Here is a 24749-nt window from a genome sequence, read left to right as displayed (position 1 = left end):
ATTTTTGAAAATTAAATGATCTGGGCGCCTGGGTGGCGCAGTCGGTTGAGCGTCCGACTTCAGCCAGGTCACGATCTCGCAGTCCGGGAGTTCGAGCCCCGCGTCAGGCTCTGGGCTGATGGCTCAGAGCCTGGAGCCTGTTTCCGATTCTGTGTCTCCCTCTCTCTCTGCCCCTCCCACGTTCATGCTCTGTCTCTCTCTGTCCCCAAAATAAATAAAAACGTTGAAAAAAAATTTAAAAAAAAAAAAAAGAAAATTAAATGATCTTATGGCCACTCGCAGCTAAAGCTTTGCAGTATTTTTTTCGACATCTCCATCATGCCAAATCCAAGAGCGTAAAGAAGGTATGAAGTAAAAGTTCATTTTGCAGCCTGTTGGTGACTATTCTTGGTTGTGGAGAAAAGTAAAAACGATGATTAGCATCAGGCTTTCACGTCTGGCGGATTTTGCTTTGCGAAACAGCCCCGTCTTCAGGGGGGCGGATTTGGGCTGTGCTGCTCCGTCTCCTTGCATTTTGAGTTTTAGTGGTTTGCCTTCATTCTCCATTTTTGACCTAATTATTTTCTCACTACTCCTTCCAAATACTCTGTTGGCCACAGAGCATTGGGGAATGGGTGGTTTTCTTTGCAGTTGGTGTGAATTGGGGTATGAACTTCTCCATTCTTCTCGTCCCTGTAGGACTCAATGTGGGACTAGCTGGTGTCACTCCACTTTGACCTAAAAATTCCCTTCTGTTTGGGAGGCAGAGCTCATTCTTGGAAAGTTCTTCCGTGTCCCAATGTAGAAGAGAGAGCAGATCGGACATCTCGAAAGGTAAAGAACCTGATGATGAACATGTAACTTCTGCGATTCACTCTGAGTATTTTAGAGTTTTGTTTCTGTTTCTGTAGGGTCTCTTATACCTTCCACTTGTTCATTATTGTAACAGTTCCCAAGGCAAAGGTCATCAAGTCGAATGCAAGTCTAAACTGTAAGTGTAGTCACCTTATACTTTCCTGTGAGCAGGGACTTCTGCAATTGCTCACCTCATGGGAAAGGCAGGTGGGAAGACGTTAAACAGGTGTTTAGCGTGTCTTCATTGGTCTGTGTAAATACAAGCCAAAGGTAGCAAAACTTAAGCCCCAAGCTCATTATAATCCTTGGATCGCTCAGTATTTATCGAGTTTCTCTTGGGCATCGGGTGCTGAGATGATGACCCTTTTTCTCAGGGGGCTCTGTGTCTCCACATAACAGAGATACAGTTTATAAGGTGTAATAGTGTTGTGACTATGACGCTGAAGGGCCACAGAGGACATGCCTATGGGTAGCTGGGAATCACGGAGAATTTCACAAAGAAGGGACATCTGTGCTGACATTTTACTTTGGGTGGCCATCATTCCAAATGATGGTTGAAGTTCATTTTTGAATGTTTACATTTTGCCAAGACTCTTCAGTTTGGTAGAAATGTTTATTTGCTTGCCTAAGGTTTGTTGGCCTGCAGGGCACTAGAGGCATTTTGACCCTTCGAGTATGAAAACACAACGTTTGTATTTTGTGTGGACCAAGATTTTCTGCACATGCCTATCTCCTAGTTGTCTTTCCCCCACATGTTGGAGAGAGAGTGGTTCTTCCTGTTGTGTACTCTTTCTGCAAGGAAGCCTGTTAGGAGTTGGCATGCCAGAAGTCAAGAATGAGCTAGGAATGGAATCCTGCGGCCTTTTCGTTCCACATTCTAAGTTTGATACTCTGCCTTTTATGGAGCAGTGGTCATAGTGTAGAAATGAAATTTGTTAAACATGACATAGTTGTAATAAACTTGACTTCTTAGAGCAGGAAAGTGGGAAAGGATCATTGGAGGAATGGAAATTGGAATTGTAGAGGTGGTTCTGAGCTTGGTCAGATTAACTTGTGAATTTCTTTACAACATTGTGACCACCTTGTAGAGTCTCCTTTTAAAGATTCCGAGGTAGTGTGGCCTTAGAACAGTCTGGAACTTGGTTCTTCCTTGCAATTTCAGAACTATAAAATCTGGGCAAAGGGGGGAGGCTCAGGGTTCTAATTCTGTTTTACAAGGACTCACACTGGAAATTGTCCTGCTCGACCAGTAGCTTGTTATTGACTTACCTAGCTCAAGTCAATGTAGCCTTGTGCCACAGTAGGCACTCAGTCAGAGGAAATCATCTGGCCAGGTTGTTTGGCCCCAAGTTCTCCCGAAAGTATGTGAACCGTGCTTGCCGAACGCTTGTGATGCAGAACCCGGTTGAGAAGGGGGAGGACTGTGCTGCATCGCTCTGTGCCTTTGGCATCATGTCTCCAGTTGTGTGTCTCCCGCCTTCCCAGCCAGCTCTCACTTCTACCTAATAACAAGGACTGGACAGAAGCAAAAATGGGAGGGGTGTTTTTCTCCTACCAAATGCCCAGAAATTTAAAAAATAGAAACATCGATTTTATTTGCTCTTAGTATTTCACCAGTCGCTGAAAATAAAACGTGCAGTTGGGGAAGAGCCAGAGTCCCAAGGCCTAGGGCCTTGAGATGTCTGCAGATTGGATAACACACTCTTTAAAAAATTGGAAGTTGATTCCCTTTACCTGGGAGGTGACAACAGCCTCTCAATCTAGTATTCTAGAATAAATAGGAAATCTGTTCTTCTCTTAAGGTGTTCAGTGACAACACGATATAGTGGATTAAAAAAAAAAATCCGTTTAGGGGTGCCTGGGTGGCTCAGTCGGTTGGGCGTCTGACTTCGGCTCAGGTCATGATCTCACAGTTTGTGAGTTCGAGCCCCGCGTCGGGCTCTGCTGACAGCTCAGAGCCCGGAGCCTGTTTCGGATTCTGTGTCCCCACCTCTGTCTGCCCCTCCCCCACTTGTGCTCTGTCTCTCGCTCTCAGAAATAAATAAATGTAAAAAAAATTTTTTTTTAAATCCATTTAGAAGTTTTTCTTCTTCATCCTCATCCAGGTGAGGGTCACCTTTGAGAAAGGGGTTCCCGGACTCCCCCAGCTCCTCACCTCCAGGATGAGCACTGCGGTATCGTGACCCTTGGGGTTTCGGTGAGTAGCCTGATGGATGGTGGCACTAGAGAACCTGGCTGGCTTAGAAAGATGATCTTGGGGAAAAACTTCGGCTTTTGTTCAACAGATATTTTTTGAGCAGACACCACATGCTGGGTGCTGTAGTAAGCGCTGGGAACACAGAGGTGACCAAACAAATCACCCTTGACCCCTGCCTTCCCTTCCTGAAGAAGAAATCCCGAAGCCGAGATTTCAGGCATTCGGCAAAAATATTCAGACTCCATACGGAGGGTTGTGGTGAGGGAGAGACGTGTCGGGAATGACTCCCGTGTTTCCGGCAAGAACCGACTGGGTGGACGAAAGTGCCATTGACCACAGTGCGGAAGACTGAGGGGCAGGTGCGTCGGGGAGGGATGAAGAGTTCCTCTCCCATCTAGGGAGATGCCAAGGTGGTGGCTGCGTGTGCAGGTCTGCGGGGCGCCAGCTGAGCTGGAGATGGGAAATTGGGAGTCATTGGCTCCGAGAGAGCTTACAGAGTGGGGAGAGAAGAGTGCCGAGGAGCTCTGAGGAGCTCTGAGTCGTAGAGGCTGAGTGGAGAAGGGGCTGGCACAGGGCGCAGATGGAGAGCGACTGGGGAGGCAGGAGGGAAACCAGGGAAGTGTGGCGGCCTGGAAACCGAGAGGGGAGAGTTCCAAGGAGGTGATCAGCTGGCAGACTAAGAGGTGGAGTCCGATGAGGTTACAAAAGTGGCCAGTGGTGACCTTAACCAAAACAGTGGTTTCTGTGATCCGGGTGGGGGTGGGGGGTGGAAGTCAGTTTAAAATGGTTAAAGGGTGAATGGCAAGTAAGGAAGGGAAAACCACGTGTCTTGTCAACTCTGTGGAGAGACTTGGCTCTGAGAGGGACTAACAACATGCTTTGTTTTCCTGTAATTTTTTGGTCTCTGTTCAACGCTGGAAGACATACCACGTGTCTGCGTGGTGGCTGGAAGCACGCAGCAGATAGCGGGGAAGACCCAAGGAGAGAGAGAGAGAGAGAGAGAGAGCGCGCGAGAGAGAGAGCATGCTCGTGGAAAGCTGGAAGGGATGGGGTCTAGACCGCCTGTGGCGGGACTGACCTTTGAGGAAAAGTGGGCTATTTTCTCTGTTTCGATGATAGAGAAGAAGGAGGCGGGGGGGGTACCGTGAAAACAGGTTTGCAGACTTGGTGGTGAGGACGACATCAAGTCCTGCCTGGTGACTTCTTTTCTCCTTGTTAAGTCCTGGGCAGGACCGTGCCCTGAGAGAGGGGAGGGCGGGGTAGAAGGGGACAGTTGAAGAGGAACAAGATATGAAATGCCATTGGGCAGGATAAGCGAGTGAGCTGGCTACACAGTGATGGTCGCCATAGTACCAGTTAACCCAGAGGCTGATACCGTGCCGCCAAGCGCTGTCTTCCGGGCGCTAGCTCACCTTGTCCACCAAGTCCCCATCTTGACAGTGATGAAGAGCACAGCCGGGGGCCTGGCCGAATGCCAGCTCTCCCACTTACTAGAGTATGACTAACTCGCATATGACTAACTCACTTATGACCCAACTCGCTCTGGCGAACGGCTAAACATTTCAGAGCCTCAGTTTCCTCACCTCTCAAATAGGTGGGGGTACCTGCCTCCCGGCGCTGTGGTCAGTGACTTAATATGTACAGGCCTTGCCTGAAAGAGTGCCTGATACCTCGTTAGGAAGAATTTTAAATATGAGCTAAGAAGAAAAGGGAGAAGAAGCATTGAATGAATAGATCTTCAAGTTGGAAGCCTGAGTTCTATTGGAGGAAAAAGTCTCTCTGTGGCTGTAATGAATCATCTTCTGTGGAAGACCTTTTCCAGTCCTTAAAATGACAGCTGAGCACCAGCCTGCAAATGTAGGCACCAAAGAGCCAAATTGTAGTCTTTGGAACTATATGATGAGACACTTGGTGGATTCTTTTGCCAGGCTAAGGCTAGGGTGACTGACTTCAACTACTCCCCTGGCTCATCCAGGGGTTTTGAAAACCCGGGATTTTGTTCCCCATCGGTCAGGGAGTCCACATGCCTGCTTCAGCCTTCGTGCTGTCTCTCCGCTCGTAAGGTCATGGTGAGGAGGTGGCTTTGATGAAGAGTAGGGTCGGGGAGAACCGATTGCAAACCTGGAAAGAAGCCATGCACACCGTTCACATGTGCTCCCCCCATTCACCTGTAAAATGCCCATCCATCAAGGCTGAGAAACTCATGAGAATAAGAAACTGTCTTTAGGAGTACTCTGAAGATAAAAGTGTTGTGTGCTCACAGTATTATTATCAGAAATCATCTTTGCTACCAGTTCATCAGAAATGCCTGGCAGACCGGGGCACCTGGGTGGCTCAGTTGGTTAAGCGACTTCGGCTCAGGTCACGATCTTGCAGTTCCGGAGTTTGAGCCCCGCATCAGGCTCTGTGCTGACAGCTCAGAGCCTGGAACCTGCTTCGGATCCTGTTGTCTCCCTCTCTCTCTGCCTCTCCCCTACTTACACTCTGTTTCTCTCTTTCAAACATAAATCAACATTTAAAAAAATATTTTTTTAAAGATAGGCCTGGCAGATTGAGGCGATTTGATATTTGTAATATGTTTTGAGTTCCTTTGGAGAAAGTGTACCACAAATGCCAGGTGTTTCTGTTCTGGGAGAAGCAGACGGAGTATGTCACTGAGGGTCCGATCACATCTTAGTACTCATGCTGAGTATTATAGACAAGGCAAAGAACTTGAAAACAAGATTCTTGTCTTCAAAGAACATAGTCTTTCTTCATAAGGAGATAAAACACACACATAGGACTATTCAGTATGACATATGATTGAGTGCTAGAATGTGTGATGCAGACAGAAAGTACCAGAAGTTACAGAAGGGGACTATTTGGTGGTAACTACTTTTCTGTTCCTGAGGTAAATGTTTTCTGATGGCTTTGTCCATGCAAGATTCAGTAGCTCCTTGTATGTTACCAGGGATTCCTGATGTTTAGTGAGAGGTTACAAAATGGTTTATGATTATGTATGTCAGACTTGACAACCACGATCAATTTTATAGTTCAGACTGAAAAAAAAAAAAAAAAGCTGAAGGTGGTGGGGGCTAAAAGTACAACCTTAAATACCATCAAGACCAAAATGTTTTTTTGGGATGTTTTTCCTCCCGAGGTCGGCATAGAAGACATTCCATACCGTTTTCTTCTAGTTGTTTTTCCTGACTTCATCATTTAAAAAGAAAAGAAAAAAAAAAAAAATTGTGTGCACTGAGAACTTCCATAAATTCCTTTTAGCGTCTCAGGTAAAATAACTGGGACTATTGCAGATTTCCAAAGGAAGGCATGGATGTTTAACCCTTGACCGTGATCAGACTCGGTGCCAAAACCTGTAACAACTCCCAATCTCCAGTCCGGTTCTGGAGTCCCACAAAGTGTGTGTAAGCGGTAACACCCGAGGTACTTCTGCCTCCCTGTGATTCTTCAGCCACGAGTCCCGCATCTTACATCCTTCTATCTCAGTCCCGGGCCCCTTCGCCAAGCTATCAGAAGTCCTGCCAAGCTATCAGAAGAGAGTAGAGGGGACAGCGGTTACCCGAAAACCATATTGGAACTGCCCTGGAAGGATCAGTGACTGAAAGTGGGTTTTGGTTGTCCCTGAACTAGTCCAGGCGTCCTGAAGTAAAGGGCGTTCTCATTTGCTCTCTGGCTAGGTTTGGGAATATTTTCTTGACCTTTATGCTTCAAATTAGCCTTGCAAATTGGCTCAAAAACTATCTTAGTTTCCAAAGATGTTCTTTTACCTTCAATATGATGGATCATTCCCATGCTTAGCCATGCCTACGGTCCCTGTCATTAAACAGCGAGAACTCCAGACACATCCTTGGCATAATTTAATAGAAAGATCGTGGAAGTCAGGGGGCAGAACTGATTGTATTTGGTATTGGCTCAGCAGCTGATCTCAGAAGGACCTCCTCCAATGTCTCCCCACCCTGAGGCCCCGAGAACATAAACAGAGATTAATTTGTTTCGTGGTTTGAAATCGGGATGGGTTTGCTACATTTCAGTGCCGTTGTCTGCCATCAGAGGCGAAACACCGGATAGTTGCTATGGATTTGGGAGTACCCTGTGGTTTCAAAGCATTGTTTTGAAAAGAGCAGATAAACCTGCGTTTTGGGCGGGTTTGTATCTGGAAGTGGAGAAACGTAAGGGAGAATATATGGCTGAAGATGAAATGTTTTTCTCGTGTGCTTGCCGACGCCCGGTACATGATACTTGGTGGGAGGCCCGTGTGCTTGGCAGAGAGTCCTGTCACTCTCTAGCTGCCTTCTCGCCAGAGCATGAACACCGCTCCCCCTTTGGCCCTGTTGGAAGCCGAGGAGTGATGTAGCCGCCGCGTCTAGTTGGCTAGACTGTAACCTTGATCCTGTTGTAAGGGTGTTTTATGTCTTTCTGGGTGGCCTTTTCCCGTAGTGTGCCCTGGAGATGCGAGATTTTCCTTTGGCAGCAGGAGGCACACACCCAGAGGATGCCGGAGCTGCAAGAGGAAAGGACCCACTTCCACAGCAGAGAAAAGCAAAGAGGAAAAAGGCATACAGGTGGCCAGCGCTGAGGGCCGCGCCCAGCAAGCCGCCGGCCGCCGCCACTGCCCTCAGCAGCTGTCTGTGCTGCAGCCCGAGAGGAACTCGGTGAGCCCGTCCCTGTTTGTGACTGCACGCTCAGGATTTCAATCAATGCATTCCAGTAACCCCAAAGTGAGGAACTCTCCATCAGGAAACACACAGAGGTAAGGGCTAGAGCCCGCCCGGCTGCCCCCTGGGGGTGTCGCAGGTGGACCATGAACACTCCTTGAGGGAACGGTGTGTTTGGATTGGACGCAGATGAGACTCGAGTGGGGAAAAGAGGAGAAAACAGAATAATAAACGGGCTATAGTACCATCGGGCTTTCTGTTAGAGACGTCCGTTGGTGTTCTTCCGCCCATTGTTCTCTGACCTCGCCTCTCCACCCCCCGCCCCCTCCCCAAAGCGCAAAGGAGAGGACCTTAGAGTTCACCCAGCACCATGTGCTAACCTTGGCGAGTGAGGAAGCCGAGGTCTGGAATGGTGAGGAGGCCTGAGATCCTAGGACTAAAACACCAGCCCTGGACTGGACTCCCGCTGTGAAGCTTTCTCCTCTGTTCCACAGTACTTAAATTGAAACTTTTTTTTCTTTGTTTTGAGAGAGAGACAGAGAGAGCACAAGCAGGGGAGAGGCCGGGGGGGGGGGGGGGAGGGGGGGATCCAAGAGGGAATCCCAAGCAGGCTCCACACTGTCAGCACAGAGCCCGACACGGGGCTCGACCCACCAACTGTGAGATCGTGACCTGAGCCAAAACCGAGAGTTGGACACTCAACTGACTGAGCCACCCGGGGGCCCCTTAAATGGATATTTGAAAGAACTTTTTCCACATCCCTTGGGGCACTGGTTAGCATATCTGCTCTGGCGTGCGATACTGCTTGTTTGAGGGACTCGTGTCTGGCAGGGTTTCCCTAACCTGCCATTCAGCAGCGGGTTTCCTCGTGTACTCTCCGGGTCTTGCTTGTATTTTCCAGCAGGGAAGCTAGGCTCTTGTTACAGCTGTTCCTTGTCATCAGCCAGGGGGTGGGTAGTATTTTGATCTTAACGATGCCTGTTTGTTTACTCTGAGCTAGTCTTAGTGTGAGAGTCACTTCTCTATGTACATAGAAACCATTGTCCTTTATTGACAGAAGCCCTAGAGATGGGTCCCCATGTGACTCTAGGGTTCCTGAGACCTGGCAGGCCACTCTGCCTGACCCTCCTCTCTGTCGATAGCTCCGAGATGAGAGTGGGGTTGGAGGGGGTGAGGAAGGAGCCGAGGTGAAAGGTGGGGTAGTTACTTAGTCCTCTGTGTCTCCTTGACCTGCTCCTAGAAACTGCTTCTTCCTGATTTGGGCTGCCCAGCTGTATCCGGCATCTGATCTCTCTTTATTATTTGTCTCTTTTAGTAGCCCTAAGTCAAAGCAGGAGGTGATGGTCCGTCCCCCTACAGTGATGTCCCCATCTGGAAACCCCCAGCTGGATTCCAAATTCTCCAATCAGGGTAAACAGGGGGGCTCAGCCAGCCAATCCCAGCCATCCCCCTGTGACTCCAAGAGTGGGGGCCATACCCCTAAAGCACCCCCTGGCCCAGGTGGGAGCATGGGGCTGAAGAATGGGGCTGGAAATGGTGCCAAGGGCAAGGGGAAAAGGGAGCGAAGTATTTCCGCCGACTCCTTTGATCAGAGAGATCCTGGGACTCCAAACGATGACTCTGACATTAAAGGTATGTCTATAAGATCTTTGAGACTCAGAGGGAAGTAGGTATTCCCGAGGGAAGGCCTCCGCCATTGCTGGATGCCGGAGAGCCTAATAGCAGCCGAGTGGGGAGAGTAGGTATCAGACTCAGGCGTTGTCACGGCTTATTAAGAGGGAACCATTTCTTCTCATTTTCCTGCTCACTGTGAAGAACAGTGTGGAACCACTTTGTTGAGGAGCTCTTGCTCTTGATGATGCAGGTGTTCTGGGGGTTACAGTAGGACGTTCCGTGGTCCTAACCACGTTCTCATGGATGTGTCTGGCCTCCGTGCTATTTATACTCCAGAATCAAGCCGGCAGCTCCAGCCTGTCGACCCCAGTGGCCCGCACTCGAGCAGTTTTCCTGGCGTCCCTTCCTTTTCTCTGTCAGATTCACCCTCTAAGACGTGGGTTTTGTGCTCTCTGGCTCCCACCTTGCCAGCGTTGTAGGCACGAGGGTTAGCGCTGGCACTAAGTGTGGGTTTGTCCCGGCCGATTTCAGTGTGGCAGGATGAGTGGCTACGCTGGGGGAGACATAGGGGAGGCCCCACAGTGGAGCCAGCCAGGAGGAATGTGGGACCAATGGCTGTGGTTTTAGTTGTTTTTCCTCCTAGTGTAAAACCAAAAATCCTAACTGTAGGCCAGAGCATGAAGTTAGCATTCCAGGAGAGGAAGTGTGAGCCCCCAACCCAAATTAGAGATGAAAACCTGGTGATTGTCCCCCGTCTTTCGTTCCTCCCTCGGGTGTTTGTGGGGAGGCCTGTCATGAGTGCCAGTGCTGTGCTGGGTGCTGGGGGGCCACGGTCAGCAAGACGGATGCAGCTGCTGTCCCCGAGGATGTGAGCGCACCTAGACGGCACATCGTTAAATGATTACAATCAAATTGGACAAATGCTGAAATCAGAGAATGTGGGGGCTATGGGTTCAACCCACAGGGGCATCCAGTCCAAGAGGTTCCAAAAAGGTTTCCAGGAAGGAGGGATGTTTGCGCTGATATCTGAAGGATGCGCCCTAGAGAAGTAAGGAGGTGGGGGAGGAGTGCTTTGTAATTCATCATTTCGGGGCAAGTGTGTTGGAGTTTTTAAAATTAGAGGTCTCCTGTTAGCAAGGTGCCTCCTCCTTGAAATTCTCAAGGTGGGCTTGTGCTATATAAATGCTGGCAGAAGAAGTTTTATTCTCTCCGTGACGCGGATCTTTTCATTCTTCTAGAATGTAATTCTGCTGACCACATAAAGTCCCAGGATTCCCAGCACACGCCACACTCGATGACCCCGTCAAATGCTACGGCCCCCAGGTCTTCCACCCCCTCCCATGGCCAGACTACTGCCCCAGAGCCCACACCTGCTCAGAAGACTCCCGCCAAAGTGGTGTATGTGTTTTCTACTGAGATGGCCAATAAGTAAGTTAATGGCTGTGTCTTGCTGTTGGCATGGCTTGTGTGTTTGGACACCTAAGTTCTTATTCCCACTGAGGACTACTCCTTCCCCCCCTCCCCTGACCTGTGTTATGATCACTTAAAGTTAACAGGACAGAAAGGAGTAAAGTAAAATAAAATATTAAACCTCCCTACCCTCTCTCCCCAGAGGCAACCACTAATGATACTTGGGCTTTCCTTCCAGAAGTTTTTTATGCTTGTAATATACATCTAGATCTTTTTTAAACATAAAAGAGATTAATTACACAATATACACTTTTCTGTGATTTAGCATCCTTTTTTAAATAACACAAGTAATACAGGTCTATCTTGGAATAATTAGAAAATATGAGTAACTAAAAAGAAAAATCTGCCTGGAGTTCATAGAGATAACTACGGTGAACGTTTTGGTACCTATGTCTCTGGTGGATGGACCAGCAGATTTTTTACTTATTTAATTTATAAAAAATGTGACTATACCTTGCATACATACAAAGTGAATTTTGACAGCCTTAGAGTATCATTAGGTATTGTGAGATTTCATATTTGTGGTTGGGATTTTGAACTAGGATTCCATAAAAACACACCTACCACAGGACATTGGTTTGAAGGAGAAAATCTCAGGTTTTTTACATGCCTCTTTTGAGATTTGCTAATGGCTGTCATTAGATTTCAGAAGTCTGGTGGTAAGTGATAGACACAGATAATGAAAACCCTGTGTTCCTCGATTCTTATTCAACATTTCTGGTGGCTGTCTACACGGAACCGCCTTCCTTCCCCTTGTACAAGTTCAGTCAGGGGTTAAAACGTTTTGGAATTACAGGTAGTGAAATAGAAGCACGTCCTAGCGTATGCGTCTCTTTGTCTCTGCAGAGCTGCGGAAGCTGTGTTGAAGGGCCAGGTTGAAACTATCGTCACTTTCCACATCCAGAACATCTCTAACAGCAAGACAGAGCGAAGCACAGCCCCTCTGGTAGGCCATTCTGGAAGTGGAGTGTGGTTTAAAGGCTCTACAGCAGCTGTACAGGTGGGAGACGGTGAATGTCATTGGCAGGGAGGGTAGTCTTGATGGTGTAAGCTGCATTCTGGACACCTAGTCCTGGCGCTGTGTGGCTTCAGGCGGATCACACTGTACTGGCCTTTTCTTTTCTTTTTTCTTTTTTTTCTTTTTAATTTTTTTTAATATTCATTTTTGAGACAGAGAGAGACAGAGCATGAACGGGGGAAGTTCAGAGAGAGAGGGAGACCCAGAATCTGAAACAGGCTCCAGGCTCTGAGCTGTCAGCACAGAGCCCGACGCGGGGCTCGAACTCACAGACCGCGAGATCATGACCTGAGCCGAAGTCGGACGTCCAACTAACTGAGCCACCCAGGCGCCCCTGTACCGGCCTTTTCTATCAGCATGCTGGTATACTGATGGATTACTGGGAGAGAAAGACACAATAAAAAAGGAGTTATGTGGAGACCTTAGATTTCCTTCATGTTAACTAACATGGGAAAAGCTGACTTCAGACCCTGTGTTTCTAAAAACTGACAAACGTTCTTGAATTAGTTGCAGAACAGAAAAGGAATAACTAAAGCCACAGTCCTGGAGCACATGCTGATAATACCATAATTACAGTCTCAGTGACTTTCAGAATGATCCTCATGTATTTCAGAGTGAGAGGACCATTGAGTGCTTTTAATCGCTTGATATTTCCAAAATTATAATAAACGTTAGTCTGTTTCCTGTCTGGAACTTAAGTGCCTGCTGCAAACCACATTAGAAAAAGCATGCTATGGTTGCTTCAAGACGGCGTTCCAGATGGAACAAAAAGTTATTTCTTGGGACAGGTGTTGGCAAGTGCCGTGGGGACACTAAGAGGTTCCAGACACAGTCCCTGCTTTCAGGAAGCCTAAGATCTAGCGCTGGGTCGGGTCTTCGACATGGGAACAGTTAAGTGACATTAAATGACTGGAGTGGCAATTCAAGATAAAGTTTTCATCTATGTCGTTTATCAACGAAGCCCCTCTCTGTTGACATAGCAGAGCTTGGGCTTTGCTAGACTTAGAAAAGGCATTTCGCGCTGTTCATACATCTCTGCTAGTCAAGAAGGATAGAGGTGGGCATACATAATATTTAAATTTATATATATATATATATATATGTTTTTTAATTGATACTTAAACCTTTTATACACATATATAATGTTTAAGATTTATATTATCTGGAATGCACAGGGTACGTTGTAGTACAGTCTAACATTTGATCGATTGGATGACAGATTGTACCAGTTTTCACCTCCACCTTCTCCGGTACTGAAATGAGTCGGAGAAGGAGCTGGAATTGGGAATAATCAGATTGCCGTTATTCCAAATCTGAAATCGAAAGTGGCACTGAAGTGCTTCCTCTGTTCTGGTCACATGACAGAGTCCGTGCCCACCCCCCCAACAAACAAACAAAACCTGGCCACCAAAGGCAAACTTAAAATGGCACTGGAAGGAGGATGAAGGTGACCTCCACGCTCCAGTGAGGGAGGCGGGGACATGGAAAACACTCGGAGCACACGGAGCCCTTGCAGGTTTAGCCAGCCTTCCCCGAGCCGGTCTCTGTCTGCAGACATATGTGTGTGGCTACCTGCAAGCGAAACATTTACATACATATTCACAGAACGGGAACACCCGAGGATAGTCTTTGTGTTTATGCAACACAAACTGTTCCATGCGGAGATACACATGACGAGTCGTGTACAAATGTGCACACAGGGAACCATTCCAGAGAGTCAGTGGGGAGGCAGGGGTTTGGAAACGCAGACTGGATTGAGTGAACAAGTAGGAGTGAATGAACATCAAAAAACATCATGTGGCTCCCTGGAGCCTGGCGAAAGATCCCTGAGCTAGGGTTTGTAGGCAGGGCCCTTCGGTTCTCCTCCAGTACCTCCCGCAGCACCAGGGTGTAGACCCAGGACATACACGTCCCTCTTCCAGGCACTAACAGCATCCTTGTCACCTATTGCAGGACTTAGTATAGCGCTGGTACTTAATAAATAATAACGAGGCTATCATCCAGCCTATAGAAAGGGCGGTCTGCCGACTATTGGAAAGAACAGACCGAGAGACACCATGAGCTAGATAGCCTCAGATTTCTCCACGGACGCTTCCTGCCTGCGGATTATCTTACTACAGTTAATGTACAAATTCTTATCGAATATGGAATCAGTGATCACAAACTGAAAACAGAAACCAGAGATGTCAGGCCCCCTGGAAACTCAAGGAGAGGAGTACTTAGGTAGTCCCCCTGCCAGAGGAGACACCGACACTGAGCGGCCTTCCCTTCTTCCTCCAGCTGGGAGAGTACAGAGCTGTCAGTGACAGGGACTTTCTCTTTCGGTTGAAAACATCAGCCCTCTTGATTGACAGTGAGAAGTCTGCATACTCAGTCGTACTTTCGGGGAAAAGAAAAGGTGTTAGGTACAGCCTCCCACATACCAAGAAACTAATCTCTCTTTGAATCAGCAGCACACGGTACATGCAATATCAAACCTGTTCCTCGAAATAGATACTCAAATGTATTCACTTTGGCAGAGTGGCTCTCCCCCTGGCATGCTTATAAAGTTATTGAAACCTGATCTTCAGCACGGGAAAGAGGATGCCATTTGACAGTAAAGGGAAAGAAAAAAATCAGAACGTCCCCATGTCCAGAGTGGGGCTGTACAGCAAATGTCAGAGTAGATTTATGTGACGGGGACAAATCCTTTATAACGTGCCTTACCTTTTTCATCGCCTCTTTGTACAACTTACCAATGATTTTTTAAAATCTCGTTTGTTTTCAGAACACACAGATATCTGCCCTTCGGAATGATCCGAAACCCCTCCCACCACAGCCCCCAGCTCCGGCCAGCCAGGACCAGAATTCTTCCCAGAATACCAGGCTGCAGCCGACCCCGCCCACTCCGGCACCAGCACCCAAGCCTGCTGCACCCCCGCGTCCTCTGGACCGGGACAGTCCTGGTGTAGAAAACAAACTGATCCCTCCTGGGGGCAGCCCCGCCAGCTCCACGCCACTGCCCCCAGACGGTACTGGGCCGAACTCGACACCCAATAACCGAGCGGTGACCCCTGTCTCCCAGGGGAGCAGTAGCTCTTCAGCAGATCCCAAAGCCGCCCCACCTCCACCAGCGTCCAGTGGCGAGCCCCCCGCGCTGGGAGAGAACCCCGATGGCCTGTCTCAGGAGCAGCTGGAGCACCGGGAGCGCTCCTTACAAACGCTCCGAGATATCCAACGGATGCTTTTCCCCGACGAGAAAGAATTCACAGGAGGACAAAGTGGGGGACCCCAGCAGAACACTGGGGTATTAGATGGACCTCAGAAAAAACCAGAAGGGCCGATACAGGCCATGATGGCTCAATCCCAAAGCCTAGGGAAGGGACCTGGGCCCCGGACAGATGTGGGAGCTCCATTTGGCCCTCAAGGACATAGAGATGTGCCCTTTTCTCCGGATGAAATGGTTCCACCTTCCATGAACTCCCAGTCTGGGCCCATGGGACCTGACCACCTGGACCACATGACCCCCGAGCAGATAGCTTGGCTGAAGCTGCAGCAGGAGTTTTACGAGGAGAAAAGGAGGAAGCAGGAGCATGCTGTCGTGCAGCAGTGCTCCCTCCAGGACATGATGGTCCATCAGCATGGGCCTCGGGGCGTGGGCCGAGGGCCTCCCCCTCCATACCAGATGGCCCCCGGTGAAGGCTGGGGGCCGGGGGGCGCAGAGCCCTTTGCTGATGGGATCAGCATGCCTCATTCTCTGCCCCCGAGGGGCATGGCTCCCCACCCCAACATGGCAGGGAGCCAGATGCGCCTCCCTGGGTTTGCGGGAATGATCAACTCTGAAATGGAGGGACCGAACGTCCCCAACCCAGCATCAAGACCGGGTCTTTCTGGAGTCAGTTGGCCAGACGATGTGCCAAAAATCGCAGACGGTCGAAACTTCCCGCCTGGTCAGGGTGTCTTCAGTGGTCCTGGCCGAGGGGAACGCTTCCCAAACCCCCAAGGATTGTCCGAAGAGATGTTTCAACAGCAGCTGGCGGAGAAGCAGCTGGGCCTCCCCCCGGGGATGAGCATGGAAAGCATCAGGCCCAGCATGGAGATGAACAGGCTGATCCCCGGTTCCCAGCGACACATGGAGCCTGGGAGCAGTCCCATTTTCCCTCGAATACCCGTCGAGGGCCCTCTGAGTCCCTCTCGGGGTGACTTTCCAAAAGGAATGCCCCCACAGATGGGCCCTGGTCGGGAACTGGAGTTTGGGATGGTTCCCGGTGGGATGAAGGGAGATGTCAGTCTGAACGTCAACATGGGATCCAACCCTCAGATGATACCTCAGAAGATGAGAGAGGCTGGGACGGGCCCTGAGGAGATGATGAAGTTACGCCCGGGTGGCACAGACGTGCTGTCTGCTCAGCAGAAGATGGTGCCCCTGCCGTTTGGGGAGCACCCCCAGCAAGAGTACGGCATGGGCCCCAGGCCGTTTCTCCCCATGTCTCAGGGTCCAGGCAGCAACAGTGGCTTGCGGAGTCTCAGAGAACCAGTCGGGCCCGACCAAAGGACTAACAGCCGGCTCAGTCATATGCCAGCACTACCTCTCAACCCTTCCAGTAACCCCACTAGCCTCAACACCGCTCCTCCAGTGCAGCGTGGCCTGGGGCGGAAGCCCTTGGATATATCTGCGGCAGGCAGCCAGGGGCACTCCCCAGGCATCAACCCTCTGAAGTCTCCCACGGTGTGCCAAGTCCAGTCACCAATGCTGGGCTCGCCCTCGGGGAACCTCAAGTCCCCCCAGACTCCATCGCAGCTGGCAGGCATGCTGGCGGGCCCGGCTGCTGCTGCGTCCATTAAGTCCCCCCCCGTCTTGGGGTCTGCTGCTGCTTCGCCTGTTCACCTCAAGTCTCCATCACTTCCTGCCCCGTCACCTGGATGGACCTCCTCTCCAAAACCTCCCCTCCAGAGTCCCGGGATCCCTCCAAACCATAAAGCACCCCTCACCATGGCCTCCCCAGCCATGCTGGGCAGTGTAGAGTCAGGTCAGTACGCTCGCGTCCTCACGGTCGCCCCTTGTGAGCCAGAGATTGCAAAAGCCTGGTTTATGTCCTTTGAGGAAGCTGGTGTCCTGACTTCATGCAGCTGGTGCCCGGAGACATGTCTCTGAGCTCTGCACTCGGAGGTGGCCTCCGCCGAGACGGACGTATCTGTGGCCGGGTGCATCGTCGGTACTTCCACAGGGTTAGGCACAGGCGTCCCATCCTGGCAGAGAAACACGGCTCTCAGGGCAGAGTATGTGTGTCAGATGGGACTGTTAAAAGGAAGAGGAGAAAATGGGAAGTATTTGTCATTTCACAGACAAATTTACATTTGCACGGTGAACATGTTGGTGAAATAAAATGCCTTAACGGTGGGTAAATGTGGCTGCTTTAAATACTAGGCCCGCCCACTGGAGGGGGCTGCCCTCACATCCACAGGCTCTGAGTATAATCCTAAGCACAAAGGGGAGGCTGCTGAGAGATTTGAGTGGTTCTCGTAAATACACGTTGGCCACAGAAGCAGTTCCCAAAACCTCTTTGGTAGACTGCTGTTCTCACAGATCAGCCGCAATTTATCAGTATTTTCTTCCCAGGAGAAGCTCTCACTGATGATGGTGGTTTTATGAATGGGACCAGAGGTGGTCCGTGGAAGATGAGCACCGAGGTGTAAATACTAGGTCCGCCTTGTCTCCACTTGAGAAAAACTAGACTCCGAGTAAGATAGAAAACGTATACTACCAAGTTAAAGCGCCCCTCTCCATTGGTTAGCGGGTCATGAAAGCAGGACGGTGGGACAGCCCCCTCAGAACTTTTTTGTTCAAACGCTTTGGTTGTGGAAATTAATCAAGAGCATGTGTAGGGTTGGTGGCTGGGGTCGGATCGCTAGTCTGGCTCCACAGCAGACTAAATACCGGAGTTGAATTTTGAGTTGTGATCGGCAAGGGAAAGACCCGCTTACGTCGTGTTCTTTTCAGTGAAATAGTTGTCCGTAAGCCGTGTTTTTCCCAAGCTTCAAGTTCTGTCTGAGGCATTCTTGGCGTGTTTGTCTTCACGTCTGCTGATTCGTCACCTCCGTATTGCGCTGCGGTCTGCCCTCTGCACACACACAGATCTTGACTAGAAGACTGATGATTCGTGTCCCGGGTCTAATAACACTGTCCTGTTCATCTGTCGCATCCCTGACCTTGCTAGTTCATAATCATAGGCCCGATAGCCTTCAAGAGCAATCTAATTCCCTGCCCGTTTTTGTTTTATTTTGCTTTCTTCTAGGTGGCCCCCCACCTCCTACAGCCAGCCAGTCTGCCTCTGTGAATATCCCTGGAAGTCTTCCCTCTAGTACACCTTACACCATGCCTCCCGAGCCAACCCTTTCCCAGAACCCACTGTCTATTATGATGTCTCGAATGTCCAAGTTCGCAATGCCCAGTTCTACCCCTTTATACCACGACGCCATCAAGACTGTGGCCAGCTCCGATGACGACTCCCCTCCAGCTCGCTCTCCCAACTTGCCATCAATGAATAATATGCCAGGTAAGCAATCAGGATGGAAGCTAGGATACGGAGCCCGTGTTAGACAAAAGAGAGACTTCACGCGTGCTTTGTCGACAGCTGCAGACCTCAACGGGTGGAGGTGCAACGAGTTGAGAAAGAATACCGTCGATAGAATTAAAGTGTCTGCACTAGAGGAAGATAGCAATTTTGTATTAGTTTGACTCAGTCCGTGCTTATTGGAAAGCAGATTTCTTGACAGTTCTTAGAATGAACTTATAGAAGTTCTGATGCTTCCGTGTGCCTGGATGGGTTCGTTTTTCCTTTTTTGTGGTGGGGGGGGGTGTCGAGGGTCAGAGTAGGGAAGGTCCTCCTGGAGCAAGACTGAAAGCAGTTTCCTTTTAACATTCTGATTGGATGTCTTTAGTTTTTAAGTGTTTTTCTGGAAGGGCAGCCTCCAACCACAAGCAGCCACGGGATTTGAGATGGTGGAAAGCCCCCATTTCCTAGCAAACACTGTCCTTACCATACTCAGTAGTAATTCCACAGAGAAACCAAATACTTAAATGTCCCAGAGACTGTAGTAGAAACTGCATGCTTTCCCTCTCTGTTAAAAGCTGTTTCTTTAACGTTTCATACACCCTAGAGTGTGAAATGCTCTCTGAGTAAGGCAGTCTAAAAAGATGATGCTAGATGTCATTTGGTAAAGGACTGTTTGGTTTCCTTGCTATTATTTCTGATTCTTGGACTTGTAGGACTGATTAATCCTCTTTCTCCAAAGAGGACCATACTTACTTCAGACAGATTCTTTTTTTCTGTATGAAATGTCTCCAATGAAGAAGACTAGACTGGTTTGCATATTAATTTGTAACTTTTCGCACAGGAGACTTTCTTCCTGGTTGTTTTCTACATACCCTTACGTCATACAGTTTGACACTCAAAATATAACCTCTCGTAGAGCTGTTGGGTGTCTGTGCTCCAAGATGCATTTCGATCTTGTTGAGGGCAGGGATTTCGTGACGTATGTTTTCCCAACAGAGTACCTTACACATTTGGCTTTTTGTTGTTGCTGATTGGATTTGTTGTAGTTTTTCTAAGTTGCTCTCGGTTAAGGTGATTCCTTTGATATCTTTATTTTTCTAGGGATGGGCATTAATACACAGAATCCTCGAATTTCAGGTCCAAACCCCGTGGTTCCGATGCCAACCCTCAGCCCAATGGGAATGACCCAGCCGCTCTCTCACTCCAATCAGATGCCCTCTCCGAATGCCATGGGACCCAACATACCTCCTCATGGGGTCCCGATGGGGCCTGGCTTGATGTCACACAATCCTATCATGGGGCATGGGTCCCAGGAGCCTCCGATGGTACCTCAAGGACGGATGGGTTTCCCCCAGGGCTTCCCGCCAGTACAGTCTCCTCCACAGCAGGCTCCATTCCCTCACAACGGCCCCAGTGGGGGGCAGGGCAGCTTCCCAGGAGCTATGGGTTTCCCAGGAGAAGGCCCCCTTGGCCGCCCCAGCACCCTGCCCCAGAGTTCAGCAGATGCAGCACTTTGCAAGCCTGGAGGCCCCGGGGGTCCCGACTCCTTCGCCGTCCTGGGGAACAGCATGCCTTCGGTGTTTACAGACCCAGACCTGCAGGAGGTCATCCGACCTGGAGCCACCGGAATCCCGGAGTTTGATCTGTCTCGCATTATTCCATCTGAGAAGCCTAGCCAGACACTGCAATATTTCCCTCGAGGGGAAGTCCCAGGCCGTAAACAGCCCCAGGGGCCTGGGCCTGGGTTTTCGCACATGCAGGGGATGATGGGCGAACAGGCCCCCAGAATGGGACTAGCATTACCTGGCATGGGAGGGCCAGGGCCAGTGGGAACTCCGGACATCCCTCTTGGCACGGCTCCATCCATGCCAGGCCACAACCCAATGAGACCACCAGCCTTTCTCCAGCAAGGCATGATGGGACCTCACCATCGGATGATGTCACCAGCACAATCTACAATGCCCGGCCAGCCTACCCTGATGAGCAATCCGGCTGCCGCCGTGGGCATGATTCCCGGCAAGGATCGGGGGCCTGCTGGGCTCTACACCCACCCTGGGCCTGTGGGCTCCCCAGGCATGATGATGTCCATGCAGGGCATGATGGGACCCCAACAGAACATCATGATCCCCCCACAGATGAGGCCCCGGGGCATGGCCGCTGACGTGGGCATGGGTGGATTCAGCCAAGGACCTGGCAACCCAGGAAACATGATGTTTTAAGCTGCTAAGATTGGATGTGCCGATCCTTGTCAAGATGAGATTCCGGGTCCTGAGAGCTGCCTTGAGGGAGTTCCGGGAGTGCTGTTGGTCAGGCAATAGGAGAGCAGAGACCCGAGGGCTGCTTTGGGGGAGGGGGGAACTCGAGAATGTATGGATTTACCTGAAAACAAATGATTCATTTAATCAACAGGTGTGTTTTTTTTAAGATTTATTTTTTAAAAATTATTTTTGTGGACTTGGGTATCCCATGATGGCACCTACTTTTGGGAATCTGTAGCCTGTGCTTCGAGAATTGCCATCGGTCATGTGTTGCACCGTTCTCTGTATGTTTACGTCCTTTGGACTGGCTTCTCCCAGGATTCTTTTCTGGTTTTGTTTTTGTTTTTTTGTTTTGTTTCGTTTTTTTGTTTTTGTTTGTTTTTTTATTTGCTTTGGGCTTTATTTTTTTGTGTACTGTACTATATTGTAAAAGGGATTTTAGCAGAGACTTTAGTCTTTGGGACAAGAGGAGAACAGGAATGCTGGGCCGTTTACTTTAGGTGGAGAATCCGTCTTCAGACCTTTGGACTATTTTCTTTCAACTCCAGTGTATAGAAAAAAAACCAAACTACGACCTCAGAGCAGAGTATTAATGAAAAGCACAAAAAAAAGGAACTAAGTTCAGCGAGGGGTGGGGGGAGGGGGGAGATTTTTCTTTTCAAAAATAATGAAGCTTAGGACGTTTGTTTTTCGGTTCGAGTGCTCTCCGGCACGGTCTGTCTCTTCCAGTCTGCAAACCCACCTTCACGTTTTTCTCTCAGTTTCCCTCTCCTCCCCGCCCCCCACCCTGCCCTCATCTCCTTGGTTAAGTGTATCTCCTTCTCCCGTGCCCCCGCCCCCAACTGGTGACCCCTGCTTTCCTCCTCTTTCCCTTTGGCAGCTGCAATACATGGTGTTCTTTTGGGGAAGTAAATCTAATGAAAGCCTCGCCTTCCAGGCCGAGCGTCGTCCCGGCTCCGCGAGGGAAAGGCCTGTGCTTGGGATGCTCGGCGGTCTTCTGCTCCCTTTCTCTTCTTCCCCGACACGCCCGTCCCTGCCCACCTTGTTTTCTGTTCTCCTTTTCTTAGGAATTCCCAAGTGAATTTTATTGATGTGGGAGTGGAACAGATGCTAAAAGCTATCCAGGATTTCGTTTTTGTTTTTGTTTTTAATTTTGTGGTTCCTCCCCTGCCCTCCCCCTCCCATGCGTAAAACGTTCTGTGTAACCTCCATTAAATTTGGTACAAAACCACTCACCAGAGCTGTGGTGTCAGAAAAATAAAATATATTGTTTCTTACAAAATCCAATTGCCTTTTTTGTTCATTTGGGTTCCTGTGCTGTTCGGTATGGGGCATGGTGGCTGCCAAGTGGCCCAGAGGCTTCCACCTTGTAGGGAGTTGGCTGATGAGGAAAGGAAGGCTAGCAAAGTCTACAGCTGCCCAGGTGAAGCCTCTTCCCTGTGGACGAGGCGGAATGAGGAATAAGCCCCCGAGGATTTATCCTGCCGGACTGGGTCCTGTCCTAGTCGTGAAAGCCAGGCTGTCGGCAGAAGAGCAACCCCCGTCCCCAGTGCTGCAATTCACCTCTTTACCAGAATGGTCTTTCCCAGGAATTTCTGTGAGAGTCAGTTTAATGGCGTGAAGTAATTAAGGCTGAAGGTAGATTTGCAGTCATTTGCATAAGCTGTGAAATGTCCCTGGATCTTGTTAAGGCAACGCATTCCTGCTGTCCCTGCAAATCGCGGCTCTCCACAGTCCGTGGGTTTCTGCGGTCCCTTCTGGCTCCCCTCCTCGCTGCCTGCTCGGCGTCTTCCCCTCCCCCGGCCCTGCTCAGGCTGTGCTGGGTTCGACCCCCCACCGCACACAGGCCCCCCAGCGCAGCAGCGTGCACCCTGCAAGGTACACGTCTGAGGGACTGGCTGTTTGTGTTTCTGTGCTTTTGGATTTGTTCCGGCGTGCGGATTTCTTTAGGTCCTAGGCGTTTTTAGCGGAGCGAGTGGGCGTCTGTGTGCGTGTTCGTTCACAGGTGAGAGAAGAAATGAGGAGCTGCAGGTGCGGAGTCAGCTGCAGACAAACTTGGACAAATTGGGCTCTGCTGGCGTTCTACAGTCCGGAGTTTTTCCTGTGACCGTTTCTGTCTCCGGGAAGGGTGTTTGAGAGCCGTTTTTCTCTCCCACCGTCGGCAGCCCTGGCTTCTCAGTAACACTGGAGCCCCAGACAACAAACGTGAGAGCACCTCCCCCACCGTCCCCTCCATGTGTGTTTTCGTGCAGATCTTTGAGGGGCCTACGAAGTAGGTGGTACTCATCTCCTTTGCAGATGAGAAAGCTGAGCTCAAGTTTAAGGATTCTGGCACAATCAGATCTATTCAGATGGTCCTGCGTGGTGAAAAGTTTATGCTAGGGGAGCAAAAATGAGGGTTTTGTTTCATGAACTTAGCCATATTCCTAGGTCCTCTGGCTTTGAAGCATAGAGAGGAGAGCAGGGAACAGCGAAGCATGGGGAACGTTAGAGGAGAGCCCTAAGGAAGGCTGGGACCTGGCATTTGCCCACTGGACTGGCTTCTTGGGCAGCCCCACTGCCTGCTGCACCTGATGGTGCTGTGCTCACTGATAGTGCGTGGTCCCTTGCTACTGTCCCTGAGAGCCACGGGAGGGCAAGAGCGGGGTGGCCCCTGCTGGGAGGTGCTGGGAATGTGGCACTGCTCGCGCCGCCCCCTGCTGGACAAGTGCGGCAGTGCAGATGAGCTGCCCGCTGCAGAGCCGCGTAGTTTTGAAAAGCCCCCTTCATAAATCTTCATTCATTTACACTGTCAGCAGATACCAACAACATTTCATCACGATGATATCTGATAAACTAAGTTCATTTGGGGTTTGAACAGAACAATTTCTAATTTACTAAGAATGCTGTGAAATAAAATCACATTTGAGGGACTGGATGCTGTTGCACAGAGAACTAATTTTTAAAAATTAGCAAAAGGTTGATAAAGTTATTTCATGTTAACATAATCCTGTGAAAGCCCAGCCAGTCTCCCCGAAATTTCAGGACTAAATGGAGGATGTGCAATAATGATGGGTTACTTCATTTCAGGGGGTAAGTGGTGGGGTGTGGATCATAGCATTATTTCTTAAGGACTAACAGAGTGTGGTGTTTTTTTCCCTAAAACAACGTGAAATAAAATAAGCTTTTAAAAGGATCTGCACTTATAAATGAAAATAAACCACTGTGGGGGTCTTGTGAAGGGTGAGGCATGAGAAAATAGAAATTTTAAAACAAATTTGCAGATTTTAAAGCTACTTTTAAAAAAAAATCATCCAAAATTTCTCCCAGACTCCCTACAGCCCTGATGTCACCAGGGCCAGCTTTCATGGATGGGAAACCTGTGCAGCTGCCCAGGGCTGGGGCTTAGTCTGCTGTCACCTTTTGAAATTCTCAATAATCGTTGGATAGGGGACCCCACAGCGCTATTCTGCACTGGGCCCCACAGATGGTGTAGCCAGTCCTGACTGTTGTAAACTGGACAATCACAGCAGCTCCATAGCGGTGCTGGGCTCTCGGCCTCAGTCCTTCCTCCTCCCCAGTGGCACGGGTACCCCAGGCAGGGTGGTGGTGGTGTTCCGTTTGAACAGTCTACACTTTAGTCATTTCCTTTTCTGAGTACTTTCAAAGTGCTGCGAGGATGGGGAAGCTGTATTTAACACAAGGACTCATTGCCTTAGCAACCACCATCTAGAGAGCACCTACGGTGTGTCCAGAACCGTGCTGAGGCTGGGACGAGGGAACAGGTGCAGAAATTGATCATTATAGTACAATACGGTCGTTACCGTGGTGAAGGTGCAGGGTGCAACAGGCCAGAGGGGAAGGTGATTTTTCCTGGTGGAAGGTGGTGGTGGACCTTTCAACAGGCCTGCCTGTTGAAATTGGATGGGCGCTATAGAGGAGGTGGAGGTAAGAAATGAGCAGAGGGAGAGAGGTCACAGAGAGCCGGGTGGGGCCCATCGAGGGGCCCGAACTTCAACGTTTGAGCAAGGGACGCAGGTGATCAGCTTGGCCCTTCAGGAGTGTGCTGTGGTGTGGGAGTCAGGCTGGGGGTGGGGTGGGAGAACACAGGAAGGTCACTTACAAAGACTTGCTTATTCTGCAAAATCCGTAAGTGCACAGACTCATCTCTTTTGCTTTAAAAAACAT

At 49.7% G+C, this 24749-nt stretch overlaps 1 protein-coding gene across 10 annotated transcripts in view; it reads left to right on the top strand.

Annotated features, from left to right (window-relative positions):
- The window catches only part of BCL9 (BCL9 transcription coactivator), an 85545-nt gene extending 63681 nt beyond the window's left edge, over positions 1-21864 (top strand). For 4 of the 10 annotated variants that reach the window (XM_047873123.1, XM_047873126.1, XM_047873124.1 and 1 more), the window contains exons 2-10: positions 679-813; positions 2940-3031; positions 7469-7781; positions 9002-9318; positions 10539-10728; positions 11617-11770; positions 14556-16797; positions 18064-18324; positions 19426-21864. In XM_047873123.1, the coding sequence (XP_047729079.1) occupies positions 7729-7781; positions 9002-9318; positions 10539-10728; positions 11617-11770; positions 14556-16797; positions 18064-18324; positions 19426-20543 (4335 nt within the window). In that variant the 5' untranslated portion in view covers positions 679-813; positions 2940-3031; positions 7469-7728 and the 3' untranslated portion in view covers positions 20544-21864. Of the gene's footprint in view, positions 1-244; positions 814-2939; positions 3032-7468; positions 7782-8301; positions 8881-9001; positions 9319-10538; positions 10729-11616; positions 11771-14555; positions 16798-18063; positions 18325-19425 lie in introns of those variants that run through there. The other 6 variants (XM_047873132.1, XM_047873130.1, XM_047873129.1 and 3 more) reach the window with 6 other exon arrangements.
- The last annotated feature ends 2885 nt before the right edge of the window (positions 21865-24749 follow it).

Source organism: Prionailurus viverrinus, chromosome C1, assembly GCF_022837055.1.
Source record: "Prionailurus viverrinus isolate Anna chromosome C1, UM_Priviv_1.0, whole genome shotgun sequence".
NCBI classification, from domain to species: domain Eukaryota; kingdom Metazoa; phylum Chordata; class Mammalia; order Carnivora; family Felidae; genus Prionailurus; species Prionailurus viverrinus.
This window is presented reverse-complemented; position numbering and strand designations above follow the sequence as displayed.